The sequence below is a fragment of the Ranitomeya imitator genome, chromosome 3 (assembly GCF_032444005.1).
Source record: "Ranitomeya imitator isolate aRanImi1 chromosome 3, aRanImi1.pri, whole genome shotgun sequence".
Classification (NCBI taxonomy): domain Eukaryota; kingdom Metazoa; phylum Chordata; class Amphibia; order Anura; family Dendrobatidae; genus Ranitomeya; species Ranitomeya imitator.
This window is the reverse complement of record NC_091284.1, coordinates 662,033,580-662,057,715: the sequence shown is the minus strand read 5'-3', so window position 1 is coordinate 662,057,715 and position 24,136 is coordinate 662,033,580. Positions and strand designations below refer to the sequence as shown.

At 41.5% G+C, this 24,136-nt stretch overlaps 1 protein-coding gene across 3 annotated transcripts in view; it reads right to left on the bottom strand.

Annotated features, from left to right (window-relative positions):
• Positions 1-24,136, bottom strand: part of LRCH1 (leucine rich repeats and calponin homology domain containing 1) — a 322,845-nt gene that overhangs the window by 81,930 nt on the left and 216,779 nt on the right. For 2 of the 3 annotated variants that reach the window (XM_069758280.1, XM_069758278.1), the window contains exons 14-17: positions 21,751-21,795; positions 18,116-18,182; positions 13,368-13,472; positions 4,673-4,782 (exon numbers count right to left, since the gene is read on the bottom strand). In XM_069758280.1, coding sequence (XP_069614381.1) covers positions 4,673-4,782; positions 13,368-13,472; positions 18,116-18,182; positions 21,751-21,795 — 327 coding nt within the window. The remainder of the gene's footprint in view (positions 1-4,672; positions 4,783-13,367; positions 13,473-18,115; positions 18,183-21,750; positions 21,796-24,136) is intronic. The other variant, XM_069758279.1, reaches the window with a different exon arrangement.

Genomic DNA, 24,136 nt, shown 5'->3' with positions numbered 1-24,136 from the left:
GAGATTTTGAGTGCAAACCTCCTTCCATCAGCAAGGGCATTGAAGATGAAACGTGGCTGGGTCTTTCAACATGACAATGATCCAAAGCACACCGCCAGGGCAACGAAGGAGTGGCTTCGTAAGAAGCATTTCAAGGTCCTGGAGTGGCCTAGCCAGTCTCCAGATCTCAACCCTATAGAAAACCTTTGGAGGGAGTTGAAAGTCCGTGTTGCCAAGCGAAAAGCCAAAAACATCACTGCTCTAGAGGAGATCTGCATGGAGGAATGGGCCAACATACCAACAACAGTGTGTGGCAACCTTGTGAAGACTTACAGAAAACGTTTGACCTCTGTCATTGCCAACAAAGGATATATTACAAAGTATTGAGATGAAATTTTGTTTCTGACCAAATACTTATTTTCCACCATAATATGCAAATAAAATGTTAAAAAAACAGACAATGTGATTTTCTGGATTTTTTTTTCTCGGTTTGTCTCCCATAGTTGAGGTCTACCTATGATGTAAATTACAGACGCCTCTCATCTTTTTAAGTGGTGGAACTTGCACTATTGCTGACTGACTAAATACTTTTTTGCCCCACTGTATATACGCTACATGCAGATCTGGCAAAAATTAAGAGACCACTGCAAAGTGTTGAGTTTGTCTGATTTTTGAGTAAGATGTAAATTGTACATTTATTCTATAAACTTCTGACAACGTCTCTGAATTTCCAAGCAATAAAGTTTGTATTTTTTTTTTCTGAAAAAAGAAAAATGGTCAAAATTAAAACAAAAAACAAAAAAACAGTGCTTTCAGACCTCAAATAATGCAGAGAAAACAAGTTAATAATCATAAAGAAATAGCAATACTAATGTTTTAACTCAGGAAGAGTTCAGAAATCAATATTTTGTGGAATAACCATGATTTTTAATCACAGCTTTCATGCGTCTTGGCATGCTTTCCACCAGTCTTTCACACTGCTTCTGGCACAGAAATGTAAGCAGTTCTTCTTTGTTTGATGGCTTGTGACTATCAGTCATCCTCTTGTACATTCCATAGGTTTTCACTGGGGTTCAGGTCTGGAGATTGGGCTGCCCATGACAGGGTTTTTATGTGGTGGTCTCTTAATTTTTGCCAGAGCTGTATTTACCTACAGACTCCTCAGCATTGATATTACAACACCACGAAGGAAAAGTCATAGGATTATGAAAACCACAGGATGGAAAGACATGTTAGTGATATGTAAAGGAGAAAAAATGAAATCAATATGTTCCACACATAAATGGATGCCCGGGGGCTGTTTGCCAAATTCAGAGAGTCATCTGGTTCATGCCGCAAGGATTGATTGCCCGTTGGGTTTTTTGGAAGTAAATAAACCTAACACCCCTAGATTATTACCATTCCTCCGGCTGGCGAGGTTGATTTGGAGGCAGGTAAAAAAAGTAATTCACTTTGATGGCATTGTAGCCGAAATGCCTTTATGGAATAATGAATACTTCCCGGGGCTACTGAACCACCCATCTGCTCAATTCTGGACATCATATAGTGTTTTCTCAGTAAGGCTACTTTCACACTGGCGTTTTTTGCCAGACGTCGCAATGCGTCGTTTATGGCAAAAAACGCATCCTGCAAAGTTGTTTGCAGGATGCGTTTTTGCCCCATAGATTAACATTGGCGACGCATTGCGACGCTTTGCCACACGTCGCAACCGTCGTGCGACGGTTGCGCCGTATTGTGGTGGACCGCCGGGAGCAAAAAACATTAAATGTAACGTTTTTTGCTCCTGACGGACCGCTTTTTTCCGACCGCGCATGCCCCCACCTCCCCGCACCTCACAATGGGGCAGCGGATGCGCCGGAGAAATGCATCCGCTGCACCCGTTGTGCAGTGCGTCAAACGCTAGCGTCGGAATCTCTGCCCGACGCATTGCGACGGGGAGATTCCAACGCTAGTGTGAAAGTAGCCTTAATGATCTATACGAACAGGGTACCGCAATGTCTTTTGAACAATTGCAACTTAAATATGATATCCCACGGCCTCGGTTCTTTCGCTATTTGCAACTTAGATCAGCGATTCAATCACATATGCGTAACATAAATACAACGCAAATAATATCATCCTTCCCACTGATTATTATTTATTATTATACGTTTTTTATTATTATTATACGTTTTTATAGCGCCATTTATTCCATGGCGCTTTACATGTGAATACGAGGCAAATATAGACAAATACATTAAACATGAGCAGATAACAAGGCACACGAGTACATAAGGAGGGAGGACCCTGCCCGCGAGGGCTCACAGTCTGCAGGGGGTGGGTGAGGATACACTAGGAGAGGGAAGATAGGAATCTTTAAATCACAGGGACCCGTGGTCTTATCTCTGCGCTAAACACATATCTGCTATCCGTGGGCGCTGACTCAGCTCTACTACCAATTAGAGAAAAGTGGAAACTCCTGGTACCTGATCTTCACGATGAGGACTGGGAGATGGTTCTTGAGTCCCCAACTAAAGTATCCCCTTCGGCTAATAATAAAATGATACAAATGTATATAATTCATCAATCATATTTAACCCCGTTATGACTATTCAAAATTGGGTGGTCTCAATCTTCAGAATGCCTTAGATGCCACACAGGAGAGGTCGGACTTTATACACATGATATGGGGATGTCCAGTTATCCTATCTATCCTATCTTTTTGGAATGAGGCAACTTCATTGCTGACCTCTCTTGTACATATTCCTATTCCTCTGAACCCACTAGTCTGTCTATTTTGGGTACTAGAGGAAGAGACATGGGGACACCATGTTCAAACAGAGACACTTTTCTTGGCAAGGAAACTAATAGCCTTGCGCTGGATGGACAATACGTATCCATCTCTCAGGGCATGGATTGAGCTGGTAAATTCAATGATACTATACGAGCGTACCTTATACCAGAATAGGGGCTGTTTAGAGAAACTTAATAAAATCTGGGCTGTATGGAACGCGTCGTACCTTTACTATGTCATCACGTGGTTGATGGTCTGGTTCCAATGTGATAGAACTCAAGGTAAAATATGCTTGGTTCACGCTGTGCTTCAGTATTACTTTATAAATGAGATGGGGATTGTTTTGGCAGTAAAATAGTTTTAAGTACTGTAGGCATACTGTAATTTCCTGAACCTATATGATCCGGTCTATGTATTGAGACATACATTAATGCAAACTCTTTATACACTCTTAGTGTGTTTTGTATGACTATTATGATGAGTGTATTTGCCCTGGATATACTCGTATGAAAACTATGTATGTCCATTTGTTTTTGTTGTTGTTTAATAAACGAATTTAAAAAAAAATAGTTCCAAACATGTTTATTTATTCAGTATAGAGTATGAGTGCCATGTGCAGAAATACTGGTACTTACGCACCTTGGCTGCTATCACTGAAGTCATTAATGGTTGCCTGAGAAATCTTCTGCCACGCTGAATGCACTTGGGAATGTACATCATCAAGATCCGCTGCTGGCAGCTCCCTTTGCAACTGCCAGTGAATGGTGTCCCAGATATAATTAATGGGAGAAAAGTCCAGGGATGCTGCAGGTCATGGTAGCGTGTTTAGACCATGTAGGCTGCTTACTCCTGGCGTTGTCATGTTGAAAAACGAATTCTGGACATTTTGGAGAAAAGGACGCAACACTGGTTCCACCAACAAATTAATATAATGTCAAACTGTTAGTGAACCTGGAATAAAAACTAAAAGGGCCTGGTCATGTGGTCTACAGACTAATCTTTAGTTATCATTGTGTTCAACAAAAAAAGAGGGGGACTAAACGCTAAGGAGGCTAAAGCTCCACTCCAGGCTCCATTGCTGTCTTGCTCTGCACCATGATAGCTTTGCCGTGAGGTCAATGAAATAGCTGTAGCTGGACATCTGGTTCGTCGCTCAATGTTGAGCAAACATCTTCTGATGGTTTGTTTGAAATCTTAGTCATGGTATATGACTTCCAATTTCAATAGCAGTTCAGGATGGCTCAATCGTGTGACCAGTGGTAAAACTATTTATTGAAAGTGTTCCATGTGATGTTTTTCAACATGGCAACACCAGGTCGCATGTTGCTCGCGCTACAGTGAGCTGCCTGCATAGCAGCAATATGCTACTATGGCCTGCAGCATCTCCAAACTTGTCTCAAATTGAGCACATCTAAGACATCATTGGTCCGCAAATGGAGTTGCCAGCAGTAGATATTGATGATTTGCCCATGTTCATTCAGTGTGGCAGAACACTCCTCATACAACAATTGATAACTTCATTGATGGCATGCCAATGTGTTTAAGTTCAAGTATTTCTGCAATCCATAATAGATACTGAATAAATTAAGATGTTTTGTAAATGTTGTTTCCATTTTATCATCATTTGAATATCATTAACATTTCTATCCATACTGTAATTTGCAGAATTCCAAACATTTTCCTTCTTGTGTTGCAACTTCAACGTTGAGGAGTGTGTTTGTGGGAAACGCTCTTTAACCCACAGAACGTGCTAGACTTTGGTAATAGATATTGTCACTTTTCATAGAATGCCTCCACCTCTACTTTGTCAAGATGAGGAAAAGGAAATGGTGAATCCTTCAAAATTGGCAAAGTTTGTATAACTGAATTCTGCTATTTTATTTTAGTTATATGGAATGAAATGAAAAAATGAACAGTTACCTCCCGAAGACTGTCTACCAGTTCCTTTTCCTCTCTCATTTGTTCCATTTTTCTTCGTATTGTAAACTGGGGATCTATTGCTTCCAAGTTCCTCTGTGGTCTAATAAAAACTAGAATGTGATAAGAGAAAATGAACAGGTGACCATTTACAAAGTGACTTCCATCGCGAATACTTACAGACTAACATCATGAGGAGTGCAGACCTATCATGATGAAGAACACAGACTTATGACGAGGAGCACAGACTGATCATGGTGAGGAGTGCAGACCTATTATGATGAAGAACACAGACTGATCATGGTGAGGAGCACAGACTTATGAAGGTGAGAAGCACAGAATAATCATGGTGAGGGGCACAGACTGATCATGGTGAGGAGCACAGACTGATCATGGTGAGGAACACAGACTGATGAAGGTGAGGAGCACAGACTGATCATGGTGAGGAGCACAGACTGATGAAGGTGAGGAGCACAGACTGATCATGGTGAGGAGTGCAGACCTATTATGATGAAGAACACAGACTGATCATGGTGAAAAGCACAGACTGATGAAGGTGAGGAGCACAGACTAATCATGGTGAGAAACACAGACTAATCATGGTGAGAAACACAGACTGATCATGGTGAGGAGCACAGACTGATCATGGTGAGGAGCACAGACTAATCATGGTGAGAAACACAGACTAATCATGGTGAGAAACACAGACTGATCATGGTGAGGAGCACAGACTGATCATGGTGAGGAACACAGACTGATGAAGGTGAGGAGCACAGACTAATCATGGTGAGGAACACAGACTGATCATGCTGAGGAGCACAGACTGATCATGGTGAGGAACACAGACTGATCATGGTGAGGAGCACAGACTGATCATGGTGAGGAGCACAGACTGATGAAAGTGAGGAGCACAGACTGATCATGGTGAGGAGCACAGCCTGATTATGGTGAGGAGCACAGAGCCATGTAGTAATAATCTACTATTACATATTCCATGACTTCTGTAGTATAGATTTATAATGCCTCCTGTATGCAAACCTCATGGACCATTGCATCTAAAACATCATATAAATATGACAAAAAGCCTACAAGCAATATGGAAATACAAATGATAAAAGGCTCATGCTTAGTCATGCTCAATAGGTATAAAGCAACCAAAATGATCTGTAATCTAAATGATGTCACACAGCAATAGGCTCCATGGGTCCGACTAGATGTGACTGCATCTCTGTACTTGTTGGAAGTATGTCTTATACTAAAAGGGTACATACAGCTCAGTACAATATTATCTCAGATTTCCTCGGGAAGTTGTTCATGATCAATCATTTTATATATCTGGGGGTTCAATGATCAGTGGAACGTCTACATGTGGCTTGCTGTGTATAGGGGAACCCATGAATATGTTGGTCACGTTCATGTATCTCCACATTGCTGATACACAACCCCTTTTTGCTATTTAGCTCTGCTGTGTTCATAGAGGAACATACATTTCCCCTGCAATATTGGAGAATATGCAAGGTTTAAAAATAGTTGTCGAAACAGAAACTGACGACAGCAGCAATTTTGGGCATTTTGTAACGTCAGTGGGGATTGTGTAGGGTACAATACTGATAAATGTAGCCATGTAATATATTATCCCTGTACAGTCAGGAGAAGCAGGCCTCTCACATTTCATTAAGACCTATTTTAAGAGGATGTTTCACTGCTATTTATATCGATGGTACTTTGTGGAACAATTTGGATAAGGTCCTTTTCTAACACCAAAAATTCAAAATCTTGTAAAAAGCCTTCCCAGAAGAGTGGATGCTGCTATAGCTGTAATGGAAGAACTAACCCCATATGTCTGATTATGGATATACAATGAGATGTTATAAAAGCTCCTACAGATGGAATATGGAGGTCCCAATGGTTTTGCCCATATAGTGCAGCTCTGGTTTTCACAGCGTCTGCATCTTAAAGTGTTGTTAAGCTTTTTAACCACCTGGGGGAAGCAAAGGACAAGTTTAGACTCCTGGATCAGCACATGACTATGGTCACTGCATCTATCATAGTAATTAAGACTTCAGAGAAGGGCCAAATTTAAGTTTTCTTATTTTTTCCTTTGTGCTCTTTCTTTCAAAACGGACAGAAAATACTACTGTCTATACTCTATTTTTTTCCAAGATTCAAATTAATTGTTTTAACCTTTCCTGAATAGGATATGCTAGGTGCGTCTGGCATTACATAAGTGTTTATGGCCCCATTTTGTTAAGACTGGCATCTCATGTGTCAGTTTTAATAAGGGACACACATGACTAAGGTGCGCTAAATTCTTCAAGAGCTGCAGCTCATCAGTGGCTTGCACCCAGCCAGAAATGTTACTCCAGTCATAAACTAGAGCACATTTCTGGCTTAAGAATTACTGACACTTTCCATATGCAAATTGCCTCTTCAGAGAAAAAGAGGACTTGAACTCTATAGCGCCACCTGTTGGAAGTAGTGATCCTACAAGTCACAATCAACCCTTTAACGAGTCGTGCAATATGACTCAGGATAAAAGCCAAATCAGTATCTCAATTCGCAGACACGGTGTTTCGGGCTGTTGGCCCTCGTCAGTGCGAAGTATGAGAACTGATTTGGCTAGGTGAGAGGCTCTGGACTGTGGTCTAAGGGGTAAGGTTTCTCCTCTTTCTCAGAAGAGGCAATTTGCATATCAAATTTCCCAGAGGAGCATTGCATGGCGAATAAGCCTCATTACCTTGACAAGACAGAGCTGGTATGTCACTCTCCATAAGGAGAAACGATACCCCTTAGACCTCAGTCCAGAGCCTCTCACCTAGCCAAATCAGTTCTCATGCTTCGCACTGACGAGGGCCAACAGCCCGAAACACCGTGTCTGCGAATTGAGATACTAATTTGGCTTTTAACCTAAGTCATATTGCAGGACTTGTTAAAGGGTTGATTGTAACTTGTAGGATCAGTACTTCCAAAAAATGGAGCTATATAGTTCAAGTCCTCTTTTTCTCTGAAGAGGCAATTTGCATATTAAATTTCCCAGAGGAGCATTGCATGGCGAATAAGCCTCCTTGACAAGCCAGAACTGGTATGTCACTCTCCACAAGGAGAAACCTTACCCCTGACCCTTTCCATGAATTTGACTGGCTGGCATGGAAATGCCCTGTCCCAGCTACCCCAAGTTTCACTTATTTTGGCAAAGCCTCTTGAAAATGGTGTGAAAACGGCAAAAGTCACAATACTTTGAATAGTTGTAAAAGTGTTGCACAACATGGAGTTGCGCCAAAGTGTTTACGACAGTTTTCTGGTGTAAACATTTTAATGTATAGCCTCCTATACCTACCAAGCGGCCCCTATGTCTACCAGAAAACTGACCTAAAATGCTTTGAAAAGTCGATACATTTTTGCGCCACAAGAAGCTGTGCAAAACTTTTGCAACTTTTGTCATTTTCTGCCAGTTTTGGGCTGCTCCACCAAAATGGGCAGAGCTGAGAAGGAACCAGGATGGGGCAAGTCTAAGCCCGCCGGTCAAATTATGTTACAGTGGCGGCGTTTCTACTCCAGAAAGGTTACTCCAGTACCTGACAGGAATAACATTTCTGGAGAAGTGCAAAAAGGCACACACCACTGATAAGATGCCCAAAATTCATTAAGTAGGGTGAAATGAACAAATTTGATGCATCTTTTTCCTGCACGAAACCAGTTATAATGGATCGGGTCATAGTATAATCAATGCAGGTGAGTGGATCCTGGGGGGCTAGAAACCGAGCGGTGTACCCTATTATTACACAGTATTGCATAAGTTAGTGATGATAGCGACCCTTTGACATTAATCTAGATAATAGATTGCTGAATATCTCCACGGCACATGTACAACGATATGGTGGATGGAATCTGACACCTAAAGGTACCGTTACACTAAACGACTTACCAACGATCACGACCAGCGATACGACCTGGCCGTGATCGTTGATAAGTCGTTGTGTGGTCGCTGGGGAGCTGTCACACAGACAGCTCTCCAGCGACCAACGATCAGGGGAACGACTTCGGCATCGTTGAAACTGTCTTCAACGATGCCGAAGTCCACACGCCGATCCAACGATGACAAAGGGTGATCAGCGACCAAAAAAAGATCCTGATCATTCCCCAGCGACAAACGATCTCCCAGCAGGGGCCTGATCGTTGGTCGCTGTCACACATAACGAGATCGTTAGTGGGATCGTTGCTACGTCACAAAAAGCGTGACGTTGCAACGATATCGTTAATGAAATCGTTATGTGTGAAGGTACCTTAATGATGTAGCCTGCTGTAGCCGACTCATTTTCTCAGTCTCCCACCTGCTCGGTTTGCAGGGCTGTTAACAATGTACCTTCTTTCAATATGGAAAATCCTTGCTTAAACAATGACCTCATCCTATATCTGGGTAAATATCGTTTCTCCTATCATGTGAACTTTACCTTTGTTTGCAAACAGCATATGAAAAACAGGTAATTATGATAATCTACCTAATAATAAGCCTTTGGCGGGATGATCCTGATAATAATGAGGCTATAAAGATTTTGTTTTCGCAACAAACATGAAATTAAAGGGGTTGTGCATTACTTTTATACTGGTGATCTATTCAGTACCCGGTCGCAGCCACTAGTGGAAAATCCCTTTAACTAACATTATGTTTTCGTCACAATATACATAAAACAAAAATAAAATATTAAAATATAGTGATAAGTACAGATATAATATTAAAAAGGTGGTAAAAAAATACATTGCTTTAAAATGAACCCCAACACTAATATATATATACACACGAATAGTAGGGTAACAGTGTTTTGAACTTTTGACTTTCACGTTCTAAGCAGTAGTGGATGGTGAGATATGGAGCCTGTGACTACCATCATTTTAGACAATCATCATAGACAATCATCTTGGCTATCTCATACGTAAATCTGTCTTGCAGCTATTTAGCATATGATTAGTTATGCAGATTCTTATTATGTCACTGCATTGTTACTGTTTTGCTCCTGGTTGTGGAAACATCTTTTTCTTCCTGTTTACTACAAATTAAAACCTGTTCTCACATTCCCTAATAGCTCAGTGTGTTATTAGGTTGATTCCCAAGCGAAAGGTCACTGATTCAAATAGAGCAGCAGCCATGAAAAAGATTTCCCAATAAAAGAGAAATTGCATCATCCAGCTCATCGATATCGGTCTCTCATCCACGAAAATTGCCAAACTGTATCATGTGAGCGCCATGACAGTTGGAAGAATATGAAGTGAAATCTGTCCATCCACTCAGAAGCCAAAAGCTGTACATCCAGGCAAAAAATTGGAGTCAACAAAATGGCTCATGACAAGGTCTATCAGTTCTGGCACAACAAACACAGCAGTGGATGAGGCTCGTATGCTTTGTAATAGTGAGATCACAGACGTCCATGCAAGCACCGTGCAATGCACATTACACAAGTCTGGAATGGTGGCCGGAAAAAACGTGAAGAAGCCTCAACTTTAATATTGTCATAACAAGCATTGGCTTGAGTTTACAACAAAGTGCAAAAGTGGACAGTAAAAGATTGGAAACGGGTGATTTGGAGCAATGACACAAATCAATAGACTAGGCTCTGATAGGTGCAAATGGATAAAGAACAAATAAGTAAAAAAGGGGCTAATGGACACAAATTGAAGGAACTGTCACGTTCAGTGGAGGCAGCCTGATGGAGTTGAGTTGGATACTTGACCAGGATCGATGGTGGTCTCAATGCTGAGCTATATGTGAGTATCCTACAAGACAAGTTACTTCGTACACTCGAATACTATGAGTATGAAAAGGACAACATAGTGTTCCAGCAGGTCAATGACCCAAAGAATACATCCAGATTGGCGAAGAAATGGTTCAATGATAATGAAGTAGAGGCGCTGGATTGTCCCATAGAGTTCCTAGACCTCAACTCAATTGAACATTTGTGGGTAGAGTTCAAGAATAAACTGTATACATACCTGAGTGAGTCGACCAGTGTGCACCAATTTTGGGAACGTATAGAAGAGACCTGAGATCAGATTTTGGTCGGAGACATCCTTGAAAGGTGAATTTACAAAATACTAACAAAATTATAAAAAATTAAAATTTAGATTTTTTTAGGAGCAAAACAGTAACACTGCAGTGATATGACAAGAATCTGCATAACGAATCACATGCAAAATAGTTGCAAGTCAAATTTATGTATGAGATACCTAAGATGATTGTCTATAAAATGATGGTAGTCTCACGTTCGAACCAGTGGCAGATGGTGAGATATGGAGCCTGAAAGTCGAAGGTTCAAAACATTGCTGCCCTTTTGCTCATCACTGTACATATTACATTCCATGTAATAAGCACCATGTTATATTACAGATGCTTCCATCCCGGCACTGAAAAGTTACAATACATTTTTCCTGTCCAGTCACCCTACCAGCCCTCATTTGCCCCTTTCAAGCATCAAAATAGTTTTAAAGGGAACCTGTCACGTGAAATTTTGGGATTAAACTGCAGGTTAAAAGCATTCTGAACCTACTAGGAGCCCACACTTAGAGCCCTGCTGGGGGAGAAAATGAACTTTATTCCTCCCGGCAGTGTCTGCGTTTCAGTCATGGGGGTGGTGTTGGCGCGGGTTGTCTGTGTACAGTGAGTATAGTGAGGCTGTTATCGCGCCCCAGCACTGATTGACTGTAGCTCAGCATTAGGCCCAGATATCAGTCAGTGGCAGGAGCGCGGTTACAGCTGCCACTCTCTATACACGGAGCAGTGACTGAACATGTGCCACCCATGTGGCTGAACGCCGCCAGGAAGAGTAAAGTTAATTTCCCCCAAGAGAAGGACTCTAAGTGTATGCACCGGGCAGGTTCAGAACACTATTGACCCCATTTCTGCAGGTTAATAGCATTTTTCTTGCGACAGATTCCCTTTAACCCCATCACAACATAAGAAGTATATTTACGTCATATGTCGTGTTACCGACTCAGCGCCGGAGTCAGCATCTTTTTCCTCACATGACAGCTGATTTATTCAGCTGTCATGTGCCTTTAACAGCCACGGGTGGATCGGAGCTGTTAACACGCGCCAGCCCGTAGCACGTCACAAATTCCAGCCATCGTCTCCCTTGTCACATGATCGGGGGCTCCAATGAGTTGTCATGACAGTCGGGGTGTTTGCAGATGACACCTGTGCCTGTCATTGTGAATTTCCTGGGACCGCCAGCTCATGGATGACGTTCAGAGCCGATGATGACTTCTGCTATACATAGCAGTGCTGAAGATTGCATAGAAAAGGCAATCAGATGATCAGAGCTTCAAGTCTCTTAAAGGGACTATTACATAACGCAAAAAGTGAAGAAAAAAATATAGAAGTTCAAACCACCCCGTTTTGCCCCATTGTAAATAAATCAATTAAAAAAATTCACATATTTAGTATCGCTGTGTTAAGAAATGTCTGATCTATCAAAATATCAAATAAATTATTTTGATCGGTAAAAGCGTAACGAGAAAATAATCGAAATGCCAGAATTACTTTTTTTTGGCTGCGAGAACACTGCCATAAAATTCAGTAAGAGGCAATCAAAACATCGTATCAACCCCAAAATGGTATCATTAAAAAGTCAGCTCGGTGCGCAAAAATTAAGCTACCAGCCAGGCCCAGATCCAGAAAAATGGAAACGCTAAGGGTCTATCAGAAAGTGGTGACAAACACAGAAAATATTTTTCATACAAATTTTGGAAATTTTTTGTAACTACTGAAATAAAAAATAGAGTATATATGTTTGGAATCATACTTGTACTGACCTGGGGGATCATAATGGCAGGTCAGCTTTACCATACAGTGAACATGGGAAAACGAAACCCAAAAAACAATTGTGGAATTGCACTTTTTTTGAAATTTTCACCACACTTGGAATTTTTTCCGGCATATGATAAAATCAATGGTGTCATTCAAAAGCACAACACGTCCCGCTAAAAACGAGCTCTCATTTGGCTGTATTGACGGAAAAATAAAAAAGTAATGGCACATGGAAAAAGGGAAGGAAAAAAACAAAAACGAAAAAAAGAAAAATGGCCATGGCGTGAAAGGGTTAAGTTGAGCATTCACCGCTTTCTGCAATTGTTGAATACGCTTGCTCCACAATTTTCAGAACTCCTATACAAGAGAATGAACAGAGCCATGCCCCACACCTATCAGATATACATGGCATCTGGGAGAGAGATTCCATTAATGACCAAAATGGCAATATCGCCTTCAATCTATGAACTATGGAGAGACGAAGGAAAAGTCACATCAAATCAAAGAATTGGTCAATCCGTGAAATCCTTATACTACATGGCTCTATTCCCAGTGCTGATGAAGGTGTACCATTACTTCATGCATCGGTATAGCTAATGGAGTTACATACATAGTATCTGAAGGAAAATAGAATATATAATGTGATATGTGTATAATTATATACTCTGCCTTATGAAATTAGGTTACAATTAAAAATGGTGACGTGTACACATATTAATCAAACATCTGTCATTTGGGAAAATCATAAAAACATACATAATGAAAATAATCTGAGATGTAATAACATGACAAGGAGATATGGATCTCTCCCTTGGACGGAGGATTACAGTATAACATGTTCCTTCCCTTCGACACATGCAGTTGACGTTTCACATGTAACAGCACCTTCTCGCCACCTACCATTGTCAATGTCTCCTGATGACATGTCCAAGTTATAACAACTGTCCATATTTTGTGCCTGTGTAAGTTTGTTGAAGGAGATAGGAGGAAGAGTGAGGGACGGGTCTGTAGGAAGGGGTGTCAGAGGAGGTCCGTATAAAGCAAAAGAGGACCAAAATAAATCACAGGTACAGCAACAGCATCTTAGAGCACTGAGCAAAACATATTGTCAGCCTGCAAAGCATAAATCTGGATGAATGACTGAACATGCACAACTAATGAGCAATGCAATTGTATTTATTATTCTTAGGTGCAGTGAAAACACAGAAACTGGACTTAGGCCGGGGCTACACGATGACTTTGGCCACGACAACGTGTCACAGCCAATTTGATCGCATAGTGACTTGCAATTTGCTCTGAGTCACTAAAAGATTTCTTGTGATAGGCGTGTTGTGGTGGTGACAATTTGCTGGGATCCCATTACACCGAAATGGATCACCAGCATTGAGACATGTGCGGCCAAAGTTGATGTGTAGCCTCAGACTAATCAGAGTTCTAAATAATATTTACACTAAAACCTTTATAAATAAGTAGCCATACTGCAGATTTATATTTCTTACGTTTTAGGGACAGAAGAATGAATTAATGTCCATAACTGACACAAACGGTAGCGGAGGAACCACATTGATTAGATTTTGAGAACAGAAAAAAAGTTCTGAATGATGCACTTTTTCTTCTATTCGCTAAAAATCAACAAGTAGGAGAACCCAAACGGACTCCATAATAATCATGGGGTTCCTCTGCTTTCATTTGCATCAGATATGCACTGGATCCATTTTAGACATTAATTCTGTTTGTCCGTTCCTAGAAAGGGAACAGAAAACAGAATGTGCAAACACAGGTGTGAACAAAACCTAACTCTTTTATGTTGAATAAATGACTAGGTTTTACTTCATGCATCCAACCGATCAGACCAGAATCTGCACATACCGTATATACTCGAGTATAAGCTGAGATTTTCAGCCCATTTTTTAGGCTAAAAGTGCCCTTCTCGGTTTATACTCGAGCCATTGACCTAGGGGGTCAACGGGGGAGGGGCTGTCACATCATACTCACCTGCTCCCGGCGCGGTCCCTGCTTCTCAGATTGCCTCTGACGCTGGCAGCTTGTTCCTGTGTTCAGCGGTCACGTGGTACCGCTCATTAAAGTAATGAATATGGACGCGACTCCATTCCCATAGGGGTGGAGCGCATATTCATTACTTTAATGAGCAGTACCACGTGACCGCTGAACACAGGAACAGCTGCCGATGCCAGAGACCATCGCATCGGAGAAGCAGTGACTGCGCCAGGAGGGTGAGTATGATGGGGGAGGGTGAGCCATGCGATATTCACCTGTCCCCGTTCCACCGGTGGGCTCCGTCTTCCGCGTCCTCTGACTGTGACGTTCAGGTAAGAGGGTGCGATGACGTGTTTAGTGCGCCCTTCTGCCTAAACAGCCACGGCAGAGACCTTGAAGACACAGCGGCACGTGGTGGTGGAATGGGGACAGGTGAATATCGCAAGTGCCGGGGGCCTGAGCGACGAGAGGTGAGTATGTCATTTTTGTGCAGCATTATATGGGGCATATTTTTGTATGAAGCATCTTATGGGGCCATCATTAAGCTTTTATGCAGCATTATATGGGGCATATTTTAATATAGAGACTCTTATGGGGCCCATCATGAACTTTATGGAGCGTTATATGGGGCATATTTTGTATGGAGCATCTTATGGGGCCCATCATGAACTGTATGGAGCATTATATTGGTCTCCTGATTCAATATGGATATTGAAAAACACTTAACCTACTGATGTCTCAATCAATTTTACTTTTATTGGTATCTATTTTTATTTTTTAAATTTACCAGTAGCTGCTGCATTTTCCCACCCTAGGCTTATACTCAAGTCAATAAGTTTTTCCATTTTTTGTGGCAAAATTAGGGGTCTCGACTTATACTTGGGTCAGCTTATATTCAAGTATATACGGTACATAGGTAATCCAGGATAGGGCAGTGTAAGAGACTATGAAAGATGCTTATTATAGGGCCATCCACTACATTAATATTTGGATTGTAAATTAGCTGTATATGCGCACGGTGGGCATATCACGCCTTTATAGTCTTCTTGATTGACAGTGGAGAGCACAGATGACATTACACAGCAGAACCTCTTTCTCTGCTGTCAATCAAGAATGACAGATGGTGGTGGCAAGAAGGAAAGAGGAGCATATGCAGTGATATGCCTACCAGTGCACTTAGAGTGGCATGTAAAAGTTTGGGCATCCCTAGTTAGAATTACTGTTATTGTGAATAGTTAGGCATGTTGAATATTAACTGATCTACTGATCTCTATTAGACCTAAAGTTAAAGATGACACATTTTCTTTATATTTTAGTCAAAAAATGTAGTCATTTTTTAAAATAACAAAAAGGAAAATGGCCAGATGCAAAAGTTTAGGTTAGTACCTAGTAGCTCCCCGTTTTGAAAGTATCATAGCTTGTAAACGCTTTTTGCAGTTTTTCTAGTTCTGTAAGATTCCTGGGTCATCTTTCTATTTTGAAGTCTAACCACAGATTTTCAATGATATTCAGATCAGGGGACTGTGAGGGCCAGTGTAAAACTTTCAGCTTGCACCTTTTGAGGTAGTCTATTGTGGATTTTGACTTGTGTTTAGGATTATTATTAGTGATGAGCGAGTGTACTCGTTGCTAGGGTTTTCCCGAGCACGCTAGGGTGATCTCCGAGTATTTGTTAGTGTTCGGAGATTAAGTTTTTATCGCCGTAGCTGAATGATTTACAGCTATTAGCCAGCTTGATTACATGTGGGGATTCCCTAACAACCAGGCAACCCCCACATGTACTCAGCCTGGCTAATAGCTGTAAATCATTCAGCTGCGGTGATGAAAACTTAATTTCCGAACACTAACAAATACTCGGAGATCACCCGAGCATGCTCGGGAAAACCCGAGCAACGAGTACACTCGCTCATCACTAATCATTATACAACTGTAGAAGCCATACTCTTTCCAACTTCAGCTTTTTTACAGATGGTGTTATGTTTGCATCAAGAATTTGTTGAAATTTCAATGAATCCATTCTTCCCTCTACCCTGAAATGTTCCCTGTTCCATTGGCTGCAACACAACCCCAAATCATGATTGATCCACCCCCATGCTTAATGGTTAGCAAGATGTTCTTTTCCTAAAATTCTGTGCCCCTTTTATCTTCGCATATACCTTTGATAATTGTGGCCAAAGAGTTCTATTTTAACCTGCAAAACTTGTTTCCATAATGCATCAGGCTTGTTTAGATATTCTTTTGCATACTTCTGACTCTGAATTACATGGTCAGGAAACAGGAGAAGTTTTCTTCTGATGACTCTTCCATCAAGACCATATTTGTCCAGCTGTCTCTGAACAATAGAACAATGTAACACAACTACAGTGCCTGCTAAATCTTTCTGAAGGTCTATTGCAGTCAAGCGGGGGCTCTGATTTGTCTCTCTAGCAATCCTACGAGGAGTTCTTACTGGCATTTTTGCTTGGTCTTCCAGACCTTATCTTGACCTCCACCGTTCCTGTTAACTGCCGTTTCTTAATTACATCTCAAACTGAGGAAAAGGCAGCTTGAAAATGATTTGCTATCTTCTTATAGCCTTCTCCTACTTTGTGGGCCTCCACCACTGTCATTTTCAGAGTGCTAGGCAAGCTGCTTAGAAGAACCCATGGCTGCTGTTTTTTGGCACAAGGTTAGAGGAGGCTGAGTTTTTATAAAGCTGGGTAATTTGCATCACCTGGTCTTTCCTAAAGATAATTGTGAACAAGCCATGACCCTAACAGGCTAATTAAGGTCTGAAACCTTGGTCAAAGTTAACTAAGAACACAAATCTCCAAAAGTGCCCAAACATTTGCATTGGCCCATTTTCCAATTTCTAAAATTTAGAAAATGACTATATATATATATATATATATATATATACTAGGGGTGCTCACATACGTATTTTTTAGAATGTTTTACATCGCACTGTCTTAGGACACAGACAACCATGGAGCTCGGTCTGATCTTGGACTGCAATGCGCCAACTGGCCAATGGTCTCCAAACCTGAGCACGATAACCTAATAAAAGCTGTCATTCTCCGGTCAGGAGACTCGTGCCCAGTCCGTGGACCAATTTTGCACAGACATCAACATAAGCCCTAATACTACCTCTACTTGCACGGGGGTATTGTACCAACAGGTTCCTTTTAGTGATAATTTGGGAAGCAATGCCTTTTTATTACCAGTAGTACCGGTATTTTGACAGTGACTACATTTTTTTATAATTCAGCCTCTCTACGATAATACATCAAGATCTGATTGGAGAGTAGACTTTCAACTTTTAAAAGATTATCCCACAATTAAAAATTAACTTACTTTGAAAGATCACCAATAGCTTAAGATTTACTATATTAAAAAAGGCTAAAAAGCTCCAGAGTCTAAATATTGCTTGTTATGGTTCCCCTTGCTATTCCTTTGATTCTCTCTCAGAATATCCAATTAATGTGTGTTGAGAAAAGGCTGCTTCTAGTCCACTGACTAAACTTGTGATGAGCCACTAATAAAAGCTCATGGTTGAATGTTTGCAGAATTTATAGGTCATTACAGATTTTGTTCACACAAAGTAAAAAGTATACCATATATATCTGTATAATGTATTAGTGTGGATAAACACTTTGCACAATGAAACCTACCAGATCGAGGTTTTAAACCAAAGGCTGCATTATGTACTGGAGACATGGTAGGGGTGCCATCTTCTACCTGGAGTGGAAAAGAATACAACATACTTCAGTATTATAAGCTAGCTGTGATGAATTTCCAGATGCTATTTTCAGCTTAAAGGTGAATCACATTATTTCATTGAATTTTGGTGATATGCTGTTATGGAATATTATATATGATACTTTATATATGGTACCAACAATTAATTTTTTATAGAGGACATATATATTGTAAGATGACCGGCGGATGAGTCCTTCAGGGGAGATATGTGTCATCGCGGCTATTAGCTGCAGTGATGTGAGCTCGGAAGCATGCTCCAACACATATAGTGCTGAGTGTTATTTGGGGCCATTCCAGAGCCGGGTTTTAGTAGTGGTCACAAGAGATGGGTGGGAATACCTGCTCACATATCCCAACACCAGGGGCATGGTTTGGTAGATAAAATGGAGGCTGAGTGTCTGGAGCTGGAGATGTGTGGATCTTCATTGTGTTGGTCTGTGCTAAAGCCTAGAGAACGGGACACTATCCTGAGTGGGCGGAGCAGCTGTGTGTGTTCTATGGAGATTTTCCTTTATGTTTTCCCTTTGTGCCAAAAAAGGCAGTGTTTTGTTTTGCCATCTGGGGCGGTTTATGAACTTTAAATAAACTTGCCTGGACATTGCAGCAATACTGCTTCCTGTGCCTACCTCAACCGCAGCCGAGTGCGTACAATCCTCTACAACATGTATAGGTGAGGGAGTGATGCCCTGATCCTCAAAGTTTAATATTTAATTGAAAAAATATCTAGAATATAAACAGTTAAAGTAGTGCTCTAATCTTCTTTCTTCAGGACCGCACCACCTCCCTGCCTCCCGGTTTCTGTTTGCTTCTGAAGATTGACATGGTGGCGTTGCTCGTCAGAACTAAGTGCTCTCACTATCGGCTAGTAGAGGCAGCTTTGCCTGTGCGGCATGGAAGAACTGCTGGGAGACTGAAAGTGCCAGATCCAGCAACTGGAAAGTTTCAGAAAGGAGCTTGTAGACAATAAAACAGATCCTGCAAGGTGGCCAGCAACTTGGCAACAAGCTGCACACAATACAGTGGCATGTAAAAGTTTGGGCACCCATGGTCAAAATTACTGTTTTTGTGAACAGTTAAGCAAGTTGAATATTAACTGATCTACTGATCTCTAAAAGTCCTAAAGTTAAACATGACACATTTCTTTGTATTTTAAGCAAAAAAAATGTATTGTCATTTTTTACATTTTAAAAATTACAAAAAGGAAAATGGGCAGATGCAAGTTTGGGCACCCCTGTATGGTTAGTACCTAGTAGTTCCTCGTTTCGAAAGTATCACAGCTTGTTAACGCTTTTTGAAGCCAGCCAGCGGACTGTGAGGGCCATTGTAAAACCTTCAGTTTGTGCCTTTTGTAGTAGTCCACTGTAGATTTTGACGTGTGTTTAGAATCATTATTTGTAGAAACCATCCTGCTTTCAACTTCAGCTTTTTTACAGATGGTATTATGTTTCCATCAAGAATTTGTTGAAATTTCATTGAATCCATTCTTCCCCTCGAAAAAAAATGTTTCCTATGCTATTGGCAGCAACCCAACCCTAAAACATGATTGATCCACTCCCATGCTTAATGGTTGGCGAGATGTTCTTTTCCTGAAATTCTGTGCCCTTTTTCTCCACACAATTCCTTGATCATTGTGACCAAAGAATTCTATTTTAACCTCATCGATCCACATGACTTGTTTTCAAAATGCATCAGGCTTATTTAGATATTCTTTTGCATATTTCCGATGCTGAATTTTATGGTGAGGACACAGGAGAGGTTTTCTTCTGATGACTCCTCCATGAAGTCAATGTTTGTGCAGGTGTCTCTGAACAGTAGAACAATGTACCACAACTCCAGAGTCTGCTAAGTCTTTCTGAAGGTCTTTTGAAGTCAAGCGGGGGTTCTGATTTGCCTCTCTAGCAATCCTACAAGTGTCTCGTGCTTAAATTTTGCTTGGTCTTCCAGACCTTATCTTGACCTACACTCTGTTAACTGCCATTTCTTAATTACATTTCAAACTGAGGCAACTTGAAAATGTTTTGCTATCTTCTTATAGCCTTCTCCTGCTTTGTGGGACTCTACCATTTTCAGAGTGCTAGGCAGCTGCTTAGAAGAACCCATGGCTGCTGTTTTTAGATGCAAAGTTATAGGAGGCTGGGTTTTTATGAAGCTGAGAAATTTGCATCACCTGGCATTTCCTAACGATCATAGTGAACAAGCCATAACCCTAACAAGCTAATTATCGCCTGAAACCTTGGTCAAAAATATCTGAGCACATAAATCTCCTTTATGTAATCTTTAAAATGTAAAAGATGAAAACACATTTTTTGCCTGAAATTCAAAGGAAATGTGTCATCTTTAACTTTAGGACTTTTAGAGATCATTTCATCTTTAACTTGCTTAACTGTTCACAATAACAGTAATTTTGACCAGGGGTGCACAAACTTTCACATGCCACTGACACATGACACTGGAAAGGATTTTTAATAAGAATTAAATTTACATGTTTTCACAAGCACTTTTCCATTTTAAGGGTAAGTTCAGACTAGTTGGTTTTTCAGCGTTTTTTTTTTTCTGCAGCAAAACCTGATCTCTTGGCTGGAAAGAAGCTGCAGACAAAAAGCAGGTTTTTCTTGCTTATTGTGCTGCGGGTTTGTCTCTTTTGCATACTGATAAAGTTTAGTGTTGAAACAAAAAGTCTTTCTATAGAATCAAGTTTTGGCACAAAAAACGCAGCAAAACCCGATGACTTGGTTTATAGTGCGTTTTTTCAGCGTTTTTTTACCACCTATGCATTTCAATGGATGAAATGCTGAAAAAATGCTCAAAGAAGTGACATACTCCATTGGGAAAATAAAGCAAAGCACAAAATCCTGATGGCAAAAAAAAAAAAACAAGGGGTGTGCATGAGATTTCTGAAATCTCATAGGCTTTGCTGATACTGTAAAACGCAGCTGAAAAATAGAAAACTGACAGCTGATCCATGCTGCCCGAACCACTGGCAGCATGTATCAGTCAGTGGCTGCATAGTGTCTGCCAGGCATGTTTGACTATGAAATGATACAGGGTTTCAGCGAAAAACAGACTTTAAAAGCCAATAGTGGCCGAGCCACACAGAAGACTAGCAGTGAGATGGGTCCCCAGTGGCTACTCCTTGCCCACTCCTTTTGAGTGATGGATAAGGGAGCGGGCAGGAAGAACGCACCAGGGACTGACTTTCCGACAGTCTTCTGTGCTGCTCGGCCACCAGCAGTTTGCAAACTGTTTTTCTGTGAAATTCTACAGTGTTTCAAAGTCAAATATTCCTGGCTGAAACCATGCAGTCACTGTCTGATACGTGGTGCCCGTGGTTCCCTTCAACCATTTAAGAACTTGAGACAACTTCTTTAAATTTGGGTACACTATGCTTTTCAGAAGAATGCCAAGCTGTAAAAAGTCAACAGCTGAAAAGTATGTCACAGAACCATTTGTGCCACAAGTATGATTGCATTTATGATTTATGATTGCACACAGTACAAGATATGTCATGAGTAGACGAACTATTAAAGTATAGTAATGTGTAACCCACCTCTTCCTGGGAAGTAAAACCTGCTTCATTCTCATTCATCTCATTCTGCGCATTAAAGAAAAGGTCATTAGGTACATTAGTAGGATAAGGCAACATACATGCCACGTATGCCCTGCAGAAATAAAGGGTGATGTCAGGAATTGGAAAAAAAAAGAGTCTTGAAGTGAATGAGCAGCAATACCAGATACTGACCATGGAGAAAAGTGATTGTGTTTCTAAAAAGCAGACCCTGTCTTCTTATGTCAGACAGCCCCCTTAATGCCTATCTTAGACTATATGGACAAAAGTATGTGGACCCCTGACAGTTCCAACTGTATAAGTTTGTTGGACATTGCAATTCAAAACAATGTTCCTAGTACCTGGTGACCCGGATGTCATCATGACAACATCGGGTCACCATGGCAACAATAGGGAATCTGTGATGACAATGCGAGGTCTCCGATCCAAAGGCAGAGGGGCTTTCTTGCTGTGATCGAGTTCAATCGCAGCATTTAGGGAGTTAAAGTGTCGGGAGCGGTGTGAGACCACTTCTGGCACTGAGTGCTGGGTGTCAGCTCTCATAAACAATTGACACCCAGAGGCGACCCAGCACACAAAGCATTAGTGCGCATACAAATCACCTGGATGTATCCATCCTTCCCAGGTTGGTAAGTACCAGGCCACATCCAAGGTGGTAAAGGGGTTAATGTTCGGGTTCATTCAATATTTTGACACATCTGGCTTTTATGGATGTGGTGATACTAAATAGGCATATTTTTTTATTTCTTTATTATTAATAGGGGAAAAGATGGGTGATTTTATTTTTTCTTTCCACATTTTTTAAAACTTTTCTTTTCTTACTTTATTTCTTAGTATCCTTAAGTACCCTTAGCCCCCTTGCCTGTTCTATGTACTACAGAGAAAATTACGTTTCACGGGAAGACAAAGCTGGCAGTGGTGGGACTTCAGTAGGCAGCTGTGGGGGACTTCAGTAGGCAGCTGTGGGGGACTTCAGTGGGCAGCTGTGGGGGACTTTAGTGGGCAGCTGTGGGGGAAAATTTAAAAAGTTAAACAGTAATGGTAAGAGATGAGCTAACCCGTAGAAGTTTGGGTTCGACCGAACTTTAGTCCTAAAATCACTTTGCGTATTAGAACAGTATCCAAAATTGAACCTGACCCTGAACGCTATAGAAATCAATGGGGACACTAACTTTGGAACTGGAAAATCTCTTTTTCCTCCCCAAACGCACAAACTTTTTGTAACAACTCTGCTGGCATCACAGCATGGCCTCACATCTCTCACACAATCTTACCCACTGCTCCAGGCCATGATGTGGTTTCTGTTTCTTGCCAGCTCCATGTTCTGTGTCTCTGCTCTCTGCATGCTTCATGGCTATGTGTATAGGGGGCCGGCGCCTGAACTCTCTGGTTCTTATAGGAATCAGGTGCATCTGTCTAATCAGTTCCTGACCAATTATCAAGAGGCCTCCTGTATATAGTGCAGCTCCACCCTGTGCTCTGGGCCTGTGCAATGTGTTAGCTCAGTTAGTGTTTAGCTGCTGAGTTTGCCTGGCCTTGCTCTGAGTTATTCCCTCTGAGCTTTTTTCTGTGCTATTGCCTTGATCTTGTAGTCCGCCATACAGGAGGCAGAATATCCTGGTCCCTGTGTCTTGTTCCATTGCCTTGTCTGTACTTTGTCTTTTCTCGGTCTCCTTGTCTGTGGCTTCCTTCCCTGCTTTGTCTTTCCTTGTGTTCTCAGTCTGCTTACACTCCGCACTCTTGCGGCTCTGCACTCAGACCTTGCTTCGCACTCTCTGACATTGATCTGTGGCTCCGCTCTTTGCGGTTCTATCTGGCTCCGCTCTTTGCGGTTCTATCTGGCTCCGCCTCCTGTTTCTACACTTGACTCCGTCTCTGCTCTTGGCTCCGCCTCCAGCGTCTCCGCTTTTGGTTCCACCTCCAGCATCTCCGCTCTTGGCTCCGCCTCCAGCGTCTCCGCTCTTGGCTCCGCCTCCAGCGTCTCTGCTCTTGGCTCCGCCTCCAGCGTCTCCGCTCTTGGCTCCGCCTCCAGCGTCTCCGCTCTTGGCTCCGCCTCCAGCGTCTCCGCTCTTGGCTCCGCCTCCAGCGTCTCTGCCCTTGGCTCCGCCTTCTCCTTCTCTTCTCTTAGTTCCACCTTCTACTCGTACTCAGCCTCCTGCGTTTCTGTTCTTGGTTCTAGCTCTTGTGTATCAAAGCAGGGTGTGACTAATAATAAAAATTAACTTTTAATATATATAAGGCTAAAATCGGTATAATCAACCACATATAGGTAAACAAACAAAGGACTCACAGAATAGATTCCCATATACATGGAATCTGCGGATAGTAGGATCCCTCAGACTGTCCACATGGACGCCTCAGTGTCAGT